Source organism: Dreissena polymorpha, chromosome 3, assembly GCF_020536995.1.
Source record: "Dreissena polymorpha isolate Duluth1 chromosome 3, UMN_Dpol_1.0, whole genome shotgun sequence".
NCBI classification, from domain to species: domain Eukaryota; kingdom Metazoa; phylum Mollusca; class Bivalvia; order Myida; family Dreissenidae; genus Dreissena; species Dreissena polymorpha.
In genome coordinates this window covers 58062282-58076748 of record NC_068357.1, presented here as the reverse complement: position 1 = coordinate 58076748, position 14467 = coordinate 58062282, and the positions used below count along the sequence as shown (strand labels likewise).

The 14467-nt window shown below is 32.9% G+C and overlaps 1 protein-coding gene across 2 annotated transcripts in view; it reads left to right on the top strand.

The window, feature by feature from the left end:
• LOC127874317 (protein FAM135A-like) overlaps positions 1-14467 on the top strand; it is a 77796-nt gene that overhangs the window by 18586 nt on the left and 44743 nt on the right. The window contains exon 4 of one of the 2 annotated variants that reach the window (XM_052418562.1): positions 5562-5597. The exons of the other annotated variant lie outside the window; for it this stretch is intronic. Coding sequence (XP_052274522.1) covers positions 5562-5597 — 36 coding nt within the window. The remainder of the gene's footprint in view (positions 1-5561; positions 5598-14467) is intronic. 2 annotated transcript variants of the gene reach the window in all.

Genomic DNA, 14467 nt, shown 5'->3' with positions numbered 1-14467 from the left:
GGCTCTTTTCCACTGAAAATCTGGCATCAAGAATTAAGATGTGTTACAATTATGAAGTGTGCATTTTACATATGTTTTACTTGTATCTTGGCTCTTCATTGTATATTTAATTTACAGTGAGTATTTATGTTAAGGAAAGGATTTTAGCCTCACTTTGGGAAAATGGGGCTTACCTCTTACAGTGCTGGAACCGAATTTTAAAGACCTTTGCAAACAGTTTGGATCCAGATGAGACGCCACAGAACGTGGCGTCTCATCAGGATCCAAACTGTTTGCTATTCTGATAGTGTTCTTTGAAAAACATCAAAGAAAATGCTAATTTTAGAAATTCAGCAGACAACATTTTAGCAGACGACATATTTCCCAGCATGCAATGGGTCTTAATGCATGTGTCTGTAAATGTTGTCCATGATTAGCCTGTGCAGTACGCTTAAGCTAATCAGGGATATCACTTTTTGGCTTAACTGGATTTTTTGCTAAAGAGATACTTCCTTTCAACAACAAAAAAACACCAAACAAGCATAAAGTGTCATCCACCTCTTATTAGCCTGTGCAGACTTCACAGGCTGATCTAGGATGTTACTTTATATACTTGAAGTAAGCCAGGTTTTCCTAGTGCGTATCTCATTAATATGATATTGTTTATTCGAGTTGTTAAACACACATGTTTTCATGGCATGAATTTTGTTTCTACATTTAGTTGAATACCCAAAGTAAGGGAATTTCTTTCCCTTTTCTTGATTTTCCAGTTACCTTTGTTCTATCTAGATCTATATATTGGTATGTTTATTTTCATTCTGAAAGAATTTGTGAGCGTCTGAGCGACCTCTAGCCATTCTGGACCTTTTATTTAACATATGATTTCTGTGTACCAGATTTTACAGCCACTTTTGAAAACACTTCAACAATCTGTAAATTTCTTTCTAAAACATGTATGATCTTTTGTAGCTAGCAAGTACATAACGTATTTTGTTGCTAAGATAAAGTGTCCAATCAATTAACAGATACAATCAAGGAAACCTTTAATGATCAGCCTACATTTATCCAATGGTGTTTACAGTATGGTCACCATGATTAGAACATATTGGAAATTATGTTTTGTGAAATAAAAGCTTGATCAATGTTCTTGATAGTTAATGAAAACTGTGCTTGCTAGATGCATTGAAGCTTGATGCAATTTAAGTGCTTCTATTTGCCGGCTGTAGGCAGCAAATGGACAGAATGTCTTTTACATAATCATTGATGTTACTTGATACAGTTTTGAGATAAACATTGCAATATTGTTCTCATCAGCAAGAAATTATTAAAAGTGAGCCTCTCTTTGTGAAAAGGGGGTGTAATGCATGTGTGTAAAGTGTCATCCCAGATTAGCCTGTGCAGCCTGTGTCAGATGCAACTATTACCACTATTATTGTATTGTTTGTTTAAAGAATGGCTCTTCTTGACAAAAATAAAAATCCAGTTTAGGCAGTAAGTGCCGTCCCAGACTAGCCTGTGCAGACTGCACAGGCTAATCTGGAAAGACAGTTTATTCACACGCATTTAACCCTGTTTTCAAAGAGCATGACTCATATGTTTATGTACGTCACATTCCGGGAGGCATATTCGATTTGCCCAGTCTTTGTTTTTTCTTCTGTCTGTTAAACCAAAATAACATGTTTCCTATGACATCATAATCCATTCCATTGTATTTAGACTTATTTTAAATAAACCAATGAATTAATGCCGACAATCCTTCCTCTGGGGACATATGAGTTTATTGAATGCAGCATCTTGTAACATTTACTATCATGGTTGTTTTTTGTTTTCTGGAAAGGTTTCCTTAAAACTTAGTTATTACATGTTAGTGTTTTTCCCAGGAGGGCAAAGGGGCATGGCGCATTACTTTCAAAAAGGGCATTTTAGCGCGCCGTTTAGGCAAAAAAGGGCAAAAACGTTCCGTGAATACCTGAATTATGGAGAAACATGTAATCGCATCAGAGGCCGTTGTGGAAAAAAACACAAAATATAAACAAGCACATTTTATGGTAATTGATGTATTTAACTTACTTTAATTTATATTAATATATTTACCCTGCAATGTACATTTAAGTTCCATGCTGTTTCAATACACTGTACAGCACGACAAACATAATAAAGCAATATATGCATATGAATCTGATTATACACAGATGCACTAACATATAAATGAAACCATGTTTGTCTTATCCCATTTTCTAACGATAAGCTTGTAAGATGTTTAACATTGCAAGTTAACTGATCGCTAACAATATGCAAACACTCCTTTCCATGACATACATCCATTGATTAGATTACAAATAAATATGTTGTAACTATCTAAAACATTTTTATGGATTGATGATTATCACAGACGTTGCATTAATTTCGTATGATCTCCAGCGTTAATTCGATCGTTTACGACGTTATTTGCCGAGTCACAGTTTAATTCTGTATGTCCGCCATCTTGTTTAAATGATGTTAGCGACAGGTGCGCATAGCAACGTTAAATCGTATAATACATCCGTCTATTAAGCAATTCGCATTTTTTTATTAGTAAACATCTCAGTAATTATTTCAATAATTAATTATCTTGAAAATGATAACAATACAGAATTAATTGGTTTGTGTTTTTAAATGTAAATATGCGTAAAAATATATGTTTTGATATAACTGAATTATGCATGAAATGCACAATTTCCACGAGGATAACATCAAGTTTTTCATCAATAGTGTCCGAAGTAATACTGTAGGTTTCCACGTATAGCGCGCTCCCGTGTATAGCGCGCAGGCTGTTTTTTAAATGCAAAAATGGAGAAAAAAATATTCAAAGACAATAAAACCACCAAATCGGACCGAAAATGGCCGCCATTTTACTATTGCACAATCCAATAATCCGGGGCTTTAAGAAGCTTACAGCGATTTTCCTTGTCCAATTGGGAAAAGTACCCGTACCGGTCCAATTGGGAAAAATTGAGTCGTGAAAACCTCAAAATTGGGAAAAATCGAGTCGTGAAATCCTTAATTTGGGAAAATCGCGTCGTGAAGTTTGGGTCTTATTGAATACATCGTACAGTTCATACTTAATTGAACATACACATAAAAATAATCATTTGCAGGCATGCCTTAATGACCATTAAGTAATAAAGTTGAAATAAATAACAAAATATTATAAAGAACACACAAAATCAATTACAAGTTGTTTTAATCTCTTGTAAAGCAATGTCTCTGTCTTTCATTTTTTTGAAAATTTCAACAATCTTTGATGTTTGATCATCTATCAGTTGCTGGCATCCCTCTCTGCACAGCATCATTAGTGCTGTCAATGTGTCATGTGATAGACAGTTCCAATTGTTTGTGCAAAGATTGTTCATTAGACTGAACACCCTTTCCACAGAGGCAAGGTTACAAACCGACGTAAAACAATACGCTGGCTGCCTGACAAAAGAACCGGAAACAGTAACGACTCTATTGATTGCACGCGCTGAATAATAAAACCCGAAATTAATCGAGCGCGTGTTTACACACAACTATACGATTTTCTTTGTTCGCTCGCCGAAAGTTGGGTTTTGTTACGAAACTTTCGGTCGTTTTGAGAAAAAATTCGGACGCCGATTGGGATTTTTTCAGATGCCGATTGGGAATTTTTGCTTGATTGGGAAAGTACCGTTTACCGGTACTTTATAAAGAAGGAGGAAAATCGCTGGCTTAATTAAGCATTCAAAATAGGAAGCGTCATTATGATTAGGAGCATGGGTTGCATAGCACTATACTTTTCTGACAATTTTGTAATTTTCTAGCAAAAGATTAACAGTCCACGTGCATTTCGTGAAAAACGTGAGAAAATAAGAATTAGTGTACATCGTGTGATTTTTCCGCGGGGAAAGCATGGGCATTACCGGTAAACTTGAATGTCGCATGGGAGACAAGGATACAGTTGTTGAGGAACACCACTGTTGAACGTTCAATATTTATACACACAAAATGCAATTGCATATCTTCACGTTCTCAAGTGTCAATTAGTGTCTCAAATGTCAATAAGCGTCTTAACAAAACGTGGCACATATTACTCAATAACATCTGCCAATTACGAAGTGCAAAATGACCCCCTTTCACACCTACTGTTACCCGCAAAAAAGACCTTGTTCGCACCTACCCTTGCCTGCTCTCCGGAATGTCAACAACAATCCCCATCGGAATTCATCAATAAAGAAGTGTAAAAACACAAACAAAAAATGTCCGCAAGTTTATTCAAACAAATTTATTTTTGACCAAAACTTCTTCTACCGCATTCATATCTACCAGTAGCGACTTCTTGTTGGTTTGACAATGGCCCCTCAGTCTGTACGATGATAGGGTGGTAGTTTTCTGGAAAAAAACATGGCGGCCATTTTGATTATTTACGAGTACACAACATATTTTTTACCAATTTAGCAGCCAGAATAGCGTTGTATCCATGTATAGCGCGCACCAGCTTTTTAATTTGAATTTTGGAGGTAAAACACTGCGCGCTATACGTGGAAACCTACGGTAGTCTACGATTTTATCGTGGAGGAGTACACATTATCGACCGATTACCGGTAGTGCGCTTGGTACAACATAGCCTCTGACATTATCGATTGATATTGACACGGGGTTATTCACGCATGACTAATTCACAACAGCACGAATCTTCGCTGCCTTGGGGCCATAATCTGATACTAAGTCAGCTTATAAGTTTGGTCAAGGGGCAATTAAGATGTTATCAATATGGGCCGAAAACAGCGGGTACTCATGAAAGGGCAGGGCGGTGGTCTTTGGAAAGGGCAGCGTGGCGCTAAATGGCCTTGAAAGGGGGCAGTTTAGCGCAACAAAAAAAGGGCATGGCGCCGCGCTACGCTAATACAGCGTGAGAAAAACACTACATGTAATTAAAATTAATTGTTTAACTTATAATGGCAATTTTAAATATTAAAATATGAAAACTTCATGTCGTGTAGAGCACATAGACGTTTTGAAAAGTAAGACATGAATTATGATTGTGCATTAGTATAGGGTCAATATGTTATTATTATATGCCCATTTTGAAAACAAGTCTTGAGAATGCAGCAGTTATTTATTGCTTTATATTTAACAAAATGTGCCTTTTGGATTGGGAAAAATTGTGCCATAAACCATGATATTGGGAAAAATGAAACGTTATTAATATTATTATGAATAACAGTATTGCAATTGTTTATAATTGCATTTTGAACTGCATTTTAAAATTTATTATAAATTGCAACAGAATTATATTGCTGTATAATAACCTTAATTAACCGATTATTAAATTTGTTGGAAAAGTTTTGCATCTTTGTTTGGAAATTCTGTCAGATTTTTTGTGAAAAAATTACTTTTTTTCCATTGGAAAACAGCCTGTAAAAGGCTGTAAATTTAGGCAAAAATTCCCTGTGCAAGATCAGATATACTAAGCAGCCATGCCAATGCTCAGTCTTTGTCTATGGCTTATCAAGAACTAAAGCATGCTGGAATTTTTCGGATAAATACAAATGCTATCTTCAGCTTGATGCTTAATTATTTTGCAGATATTGGTTATAATAAAGCGCGACCCTACTTCAAAGGTACCTTGACTTGTCGTGATTATTAACTCTTGGAGAACGGAAATTGTGTTTGAAATGGATTATAATGCATTTCTTTACTAATATCAAGATAAACATGATGGACATTGTTGAATGTTCTCTGTATTGGAAAAACTTTGGCATGTTTATTAAGTACTTATCAGTAATCCCAAATTCATATGTTGAACAGTTTGTTGAAATTATAATATTAGAAATAACTGCTTACAATGTGCATTAAAGTCCATCTTGTGGGTTTAACGATAATAAGATTTAACCCTTTTTCACTCAGAAGCAAAGTAATCATTGCTATGTGCAAACAGCATTAAACCAGAACAGCCTGCAAGAAACAGTCTGTTCAGGTTTTATGGTGTTTTCTGTTCATCGGTATCTAAGGGTTGGAAATGAATCTTAAAAAACTTGAATCTAGTAAGAAAGGTCTTTAATTAAATTAAATTTATTCAGGGACTACAAATGCATGTAAGAACGTATATAAGTGGTAAAGGGTTTATTGCAATTTATTTAATGCTTTCCGGTGGTTTATAGAGAAATATTTTTTTTTTTTTTTATTCAATATCATACATACAATGTAAACATGTATATGATCATACAACATAGTGATTGTACAAAGCAATAAAGTTCAGACATGTTATACAAGATATGCTAATATATATATATTTTTTAAAGAGAATAGAAAAGAACAACAGAGGAATAGTTATGAAAAATGATGAGTTGTATAAAGTCGGAAGAAAGCATACTGGACTTGTGTGTTTTGTTTTATATTCACAATGATCTTGTCAGATTGAAAAAAAATAAACAAAACTATTTTAGAAAGATAAACTAACATTAGAGTGAAATGTATAAAAGTGGACAAAACATTATGAGAATTTAATCCGATTCCATTTTGTTCAAAGATTTGTAATGTGTCATTACTGAGGGCTATTTCTTTCTCAATCTGGATTTTAAGTTTAAGACTATGGACAAAACAATAAAAAATTTGGTACTTGTTTTTTGTGCTTCATGTTTAAAAAAAATAAACAAAACTATTTTAGAAAGATAAACTAACATTAGAGTGAAATGTATAAAAGTGGACAAAACATTATGAGAATTTAATCCGATTCCATTTTTGTTCAAAGATTTGTAATGTGTCATTACTTAGGGCTATTTCTTTCTCAATCTGGATTTTTAGTTTAAGACTATGGACAAAACAATTAAAATTTGGTACTTGTTTTTTGTACTTCATGTTTAAGATAAAATATTTCATCAATATAACCATAAAATTCACAATATTATTACCGTCTAGTGATTTCAATGAGTTAATTCCGAAACTTACATTTAAGAAAGATAGTTTAACGTTTAGTTGCTGTTGTTCAAGAAATGATATTAATTGATTCCAAATAGGCTGGATGTGTTTGCACTCCCAAAAAAGATGTTCTATAGTTTCAATGTTTTCACTGCAGAAGTCACACAGATTTGAGTTAGCTAATTTGCATTTAAAGAGATATTTATTTGTAGCTATAATTCTATGGATGTATTTATATTGAAAATTTCTCAGTGTGCTTTCAATGGTTGCTTTATATGGCATGGTAAATATGTGTTTCCAATTAAGTTCATTTTCTACAAAAAGGTCTTGCCATTTATTTTGGATTTTGGAGTTTTCTGTAGGGTTTTTAATTTGTAGTGTGTAAAATATTTTATTTGTTTTGTTTTTTCTTCCAAGTATGTTTTCTACAAATGTTGTTTGAGTACATGGTGTATTATTTGTATTGATTTCAGATTTAATATGTATGGGTATGCTTTTGATTAGTGTGTAGTACTTCAGAAAATTATTTGAAGGTATTCCGTATATGTAGCATATATTATCAAAAGAGTAGAAATCCTTAATTCTGTAGTCATATAATTGGTCGACATATTTAATGCTTCGTTCAAACCAATCTTTATAGAAAAACGTCTTATTGTTTGAAGTTATGTCTTTATTGTTCCATAAAATTGTTTTACTGCTGGTTTGGGTTTCTAAGTTATGAGTGACATCACTCCACGCTGATAGAACATCAGACAGAAATATGTTTTCGTTTGCAATTTCATGTAAGATAGTATTGCTGATGTTACATTCAAAGAGTAAGGAGGCACCATATTTTTTAAGGATTTTTTGGTAGAATAATTTCCATTTACTCGTATTGGTATTATCTAGGTATCTTTTAACCCAGCTGCATTTGATTGCATTCAAGAATGAGTCAATGTTCGTTAATTGGATACCTCCATTTTCTACAGATTGAATTAACCGAGTTCTTTTTATTTTATCAGGCTTACCGTCCCATATGAAATTAAATATTGCTGATTTTATATCGTTAATTACATCGTTTGGTGGATTTGGGAGAACTGTTAATACATATATTAATTTAGGAAGTGCAAACGTTTTCAATACTGTGTTTTTTCCGATTAGTGTAAGTTTACGATGATGCCATGATTTTAAGCAGTTTTTAAAATTCTGTAATTTAGGAAGTATGTTTTTAAGAACTGTATCCTTTTCATTATTTGTGAAAGTAATGCCTAACGTTGTGGCTTCATCGGATGTCCAATAAAATTTCATTTCTTTTTTATATTGAACAGTACTTTGTTTTAATTTACCTACTCGTAGCACAGTACATTTACTTTTGTTTAGTTTAAGACCCGATGTCATTCCGTAAAGGGTTAGCGACTCTATTAGGTTATGGAAAGAATCGTAATTGTCGTTTAAAAAATAAGTTGCATCGTCAGCAAATAGGGATTGTTTGATTTCTTCGTCAGGTTCTAGTGATATGCCTTTTATGTGTTTATTTGATTGGATTTGATGTGATAGATACTCGATGCAAATAATAAATAGCGATGATGAGAGTGGACATCCTTGTCGAACCCCTCGTTCGATGTTAAAACTGTTTGAAAAGAAGCCATTGTTAATGATTATACTGTTAATATCGGTATAGAATAGTTTGACCCATTGAATGAGACTTTCACCAAAGTTCATATTTTCTAAGCAAGAGAACATAAATGAATGATCAAGCGAATCGAATGCCTTTTCAAAGTCTGCAAAGAATATTAGACCAGGATTATTTGAATTGTTGAAATAGTTTATGCATTCTTGGATAAGACGAACGTTTTCACCAATGTAACGTCCTTTTATAAAACCAGATTGAGATTTTGAAATGATTGATGGTAATATTTTTTTAATTCTGTTTGCTATACTTTTAGTTGCAATTTTATAATCATTGTTTAGTAAACTAATCGGGCGCCAGTTTGATAAGGATTCTAAGTTTTTTCCAGGTTTTGGAATAAGCGATATAATACCTTGTTTTTGTAGCGTAGTTAAGTTTTCGTTGTTAAATGAATAGTTAAGTGAATTAATTAGATGTGTTTTTATCTCATTCCAGAATATTTTATAAAACTCGATTGTGATGCCATCAGATCCTGGGCTTTTGTTATTTTGCATTTCTTTTAGGGCTAATCCACATTCATATTCATTAAGCAATCCGTCGCACAGTTGTTTTTCCTCTTGGTTTAAAGCGTGATGTGTATTTTTAAAAAGGGTGTTATTTTCAACATTTTTTCGTTTATAGAGGGTTTCGAAAAATAAACGTTGTTCTTCTAGTATTTCAGTTCTGTTTGTTATATCTTTGCCATTGACTACTAATTTGTGTACAGTTTTTTGTTCACTTCTACGTTTTTCAATGTTTGCGAAATATTTTGTATTTTTTTCATTGTGTTCAACATGCTGTGCACGCGCTCTTAGTATTATTCCATTGAGATGTGTATGATAGATTCCATCTAATATTTGTTTTTTTAATGTTATTTCATTTTCAATGTCGGTGGTATCATTTGTGTTTGTTTGATGCAATTGTTTTTCAAGTGTTTCAATGGTTTTGATGGTTTCAGTTTCAAGTTTGTGTGTTTCTTTTTGTTTAAATGATGTGTATCTAATTGTTGTGTTACGTATATTTCCTTTAATTACTTCCCATAAGGTGTTTGGGTTTGCATCTTTATTATTTTGAACTGTATTTAATATTTCCTGTTTTATTTGTGTTTGATATTGTGTATCTAATAAGATGCTATTGTTAATTTTAAAGTATCCTGGGCCTCTTTCAGGAAGTATATTGTGCAGTTTAAGTTCAACTAGAGAGTGGTCAGTCATAAATCCTGGTTTTATGTTACATGTGTCAATAATGTTGCAAAGAGATTCAGATATTAAAAAATAGTCTAATCTACAAAATATTGTTGGTTTTGTGTTTGAGTGCCAGGTGAATTTGCTTTCGTTTGGATTTATAGTACGCCAGATGTCTATCATATTGTAGTTTTCAATTATGTTATTTAAAATGTTTCTATTTTTAGGATGAGTATAAAGGTTTCCACTCTTTTTGTCTAATAATGGGTTAAGAACAGTATTAAAATCACCACCGACTATGATGTTTTTATCTTGGTTATTAATTATAAAGGATTGTAATGTTTCGTAGAATGTGGAATCATCTATGTTAGGGCCGTAAACATTAATTAATGTTAATTCTGTTTCGTGTATTTTGATATCTATACTTGCTTGTCTGCCAATTATTATTTCGTTAAAGTTATTGACTGTGATCCCTATATTATTTTTTATAAGAAAGGCAATGCCTTGTTTATTAGTATGTTTTCCACTGAGATAGATTTCTCCGTCCCATTCATCTTTTAAGGTTTGTGCTAAAGTAGGTGTCAAATGACATTCTTGTAAAAGGCATATACTATATTTTTTTTTGTCTAACCATTTGAAGATTTTTATGCGTTTGTCTTTATTGTTTAGCCCTTTTACATTCAATGTACATAATTTAATCATTTAATGGAGGGTGATGTAAATGATGATTTGTGTGTGCTTGTCCAGTTAGTTTCAAATTTAAAACATCTCCAGTTAGTTTCTATTGTAAGATAAGATATGTCTCTACATACAAACAAAATATGGAAACAAAAATGAGCAGAAAAAAAGTTATGTTTACACCCCGAAAAGCAACGGGTACCCATGATAAAAAAACTGTTTACAATGACAAATAGGAAGAAAGGGTTCCGCCAAAAAAAAAAAATATATATATTGTGTAACAAACACTATCATTACACAAGTAAAAAAATGCTTAAGAGAAAGAAAAACAGCACACAGAACAACGCAAACACAAAAAACACTGGCATGCAAAAACAACAACAATGTTTGCGTGGCGTTTGCGTATTTAAACAGTACGTGTTTTTGTTTCCTATGCCGTAATCTCAAGTAATAAATATGTTTAGTTTGTACGCCTGCTCGTTGATATAATGTGATTGTTAATAAGTATATGCGCAGGTTCGTGCATGTGTGTGTGTGTGTGTGTATGTACATTCATGCGCGCGTGTGTGTGTGTGTGTGTGTACGTTCATGCGTGTGTGTATGTGTGTGTGCGGGTGTGCGTGTGTGCGTGTGTGTGTGCGTGTGGGTGTTTGTGTGCGCGGGCGTGTGTGTGTGCGTGAGTGTGCGTGAGTGTGCGTGTGTGTGATTTTTGTGCGTGTGTAGGCGCGCGTATATGTCCCGGTGTTTTGTGAAAATATATAAAACATCTAAAGGGACAGAGAAAAAACAACAGAACTACATTAAACATACATTAGATACAACAACCAAACATGTTGAAAATTCTTTTGAACAAAAAGAATAAAATTGGTAATTCGTTTGTATTCGAGAGAGCGTGGTTGCTTGCATGTAGCCATGCATTGGTGTGTTTTACTGTGTGTGTGTGTGTGTAACACTGATTTTTCACCAAAAAAATAAAAAAGTGTAGTTTGTACGCCTTCTTGTTGATGAAATGAGATTGTTAACAAGTATATGCTCACTTTCGCGCATGAGTGTGTGTGCGTGCGTGCGTGCGTGCGTGCGTGCGTGCGTGTGTGTGTGTGTGTGTGTGTATGCGTGTGTGTGTGCGCGTGTGTTTTTTGTGTGCGCGTGTAAGCGTGCGTGTATGTCCCGGTATCTTGTGAAATATATAATACACAAAAAGAAACAAAGAAATAAAATATTAACAAACAGAACAACATTAAACATAGTAGAAAAAAACATAAGGTACAACAACCAAACATGTTGAAAGCTATTTAAAAAAAAGGTAATTCGTTTGTGTTCGAGATAGCGTGATTGCTTGCATGTATGCATGCATTTGTGTGTTTTACTGTGTGTGTAAAAGTGATTCATTTTACACCAAAAAGGAAATACAGCAACAAAACAGCAATGTACAAGAAAACAAAACCGAGCGTGACATATTGTTTTGAATGATATACAACATATTTTTTAAGAATAAGTTATTCCGATCAAGTGAAAATTTTAAGTTTAAGTGAAATTAACGTGTTACGTTCGTTGTTGGCATTTTCACAATTGTAACACAGAATAAGTTTGAGCAATAAATAATTAAAAGAACCATTTGGTTTTACTATCAACTATCACTAATTGTTGGACAAAAAGGAAATACAGCAACAAAACAGCAATGTACAAGAAAACAAAACCGAGCGTGACATATAGTTTTGAATGATATACAACACATTTTTTTAAGAATAAGTTTTTCCGATCAAGTGGAAAATTTTAAGTTTAAGTGAAATTAACGTGTTAAGTTCGTTGTTGGCATTTTCACAATTGTAACACAGAATAAGTTTGAGCAATAAATAAATAAAAGAACCATTTGGTTTTACTATCAACTATCACTAGTTGTTGGACAAAAGTTATTTTATCTACCAGCCATAGACGCATTATTAACGCAAATCATTTCAGAGGGTAATACAATCAAACGACTTATATAAATTTTTCAAAAAGAGTTCATTCGTCTGTCTTTTGTGTGTGTACGTGCGTAATGCATCCATCACTATACAACTGATTAATAATGTAAAAGCCGTAGTTGCCTCTACCAGCTATAGCAAGAATAAACAAGAGACACAATCACGGTACAGGCGTGCATTAGAAACGCACAATCCGTTTTTGTTGTTTTAACATAAAAGATATAACTAATTTACAACCAACAATTATTGAATCTATTTATGTAAAGAATAGATTCATCTATTTGGTTTTGTAATGTCATAGATATCGTGGGGACTTTTATTATATAAGAGAAATATCAGTGAATTAAAACTGATAATTTCACTGTTTCAAACAGTGAAAATTATCAGTGAGAATTATCGATAATTTTCATTGTTTACTGTGAAATGACGTCATTTTTTTGACGAAATGACGTCATTATCCCAGCAAAATTCGTTAGTTAAACTCTTGAACAATGTATATAAACTGTGAAAAATGCATTAAATAAAAAGAAAATTTGTTGGATTCGGTGGATTATCGACTTTAATTCACTCGTGATCATAGAAAACATATATTTTCACTCGTGGCTGCGCCACTCGTGAAATATTATTTTCTATGATCACTCGTGAATTAAAATCGATAATCCACCGGATCCAACAAATATCCTCTATATTGTTTTTGCAGAAGTTGCACTCACTAATGTGCTCTAGAAACAGATTAAGTGTGTTTTTTTGTTAGGGGGATCTAAATTGTTGGTAATGGCACTGTTTTAATTACCTGTTTTGACACACACACATGTAATATCTTTTGCTTCACAGTTGCAAATTGTATGTTTACATAATTATGAGCTGCCCTCTGAGGAACCTGTGCTTAATGCATATGCCATGCTTAATTAACCCTTTGCATGCTGGGAAATTTGTTGTCTGCTAAAATGTTGTCTGCTGTATTTCTAAAATAATCATTTTCTTCGATTTTTTTCAAAGAATACTATCAGAAAAGCAAACAGTTTGGATCCAGATGAGACGCCACGTTCTGTGGCGTCTCATCTGGATCCAAACTGTTTGCAAAGGCCTTCAAAATTCGGTTCCCGCACTGAAAGGGTTAAAGTATCATCTCAAATTAGCTCTCTGCAATGTCTAATCAGGGGTGACACATTATGGCTAGACTATTTGTTTGTTAAGTAGACGGTTTTTATAAACAAAAAATAACTTTTAAGCAAAAAGTGTTGTCCCTGATAAGCCTGTGCAGACTGCACAGACTTATCTGGTACATTTATACTTTGCACACATGCGTTAAACCCAGTTTTCCTTGAGTGTGGCTCATGTATACTTCATAAAAATGTTCATTCATGATCTGATAAACAACATGAATCAATTAGGTATGAAGGCGTAAGCAAATTCGTGTACAATTATTTACAAATGTGAACAAGACGTAGTTATCTTGTGTTTCTGTATTTTGCAGAAACTGAATAAGTCAAATGTATTTTTGAAGACTGGTAAATTCAAAATGCATTTTGAAATGGTATCATTTTTCTCTTCAAATAATTTTTTAATGGACATTTGGAAATCAACATATTGAAAATAAAATAAAAAAGTAAAATATTTTTTGCACTTTATTTTTTAAAAACTACATATTATAATATGCTATGGCAAATAAATATTTAATTTGATGAAAGCATTTTACATTTTATTTTGTAATTCAAAGTAGATAATTCTACTGAGGCTTGATATATATAACATTTATTGTTTTGCTTGTCTTTTAACCCTGCATTACATTTTTTTAAATTCCTGCTCTAGATTATTACAAACAAGTTATCTGAAAATAATATTTGTTCACTTTCCTGTTCAAAATGTTTATTTTTAATTCTTATAAAAGCATCTTATACTTTCACTTGTACAATTACAATGTACAAGTTAATGACATCTTTAAACCTGATGATTTTATGTTGGTAATATCTTGTATAGAATTGTTGTTAACTTATTGTTGTGATAATCTGCTTTATAAGCTCTAAAAACAACAATTTGTGTTTGTGTGTAAAGTGTCCTTCAAGATAAGCTTGTGCACTTGGCACAGGCTAATCCGG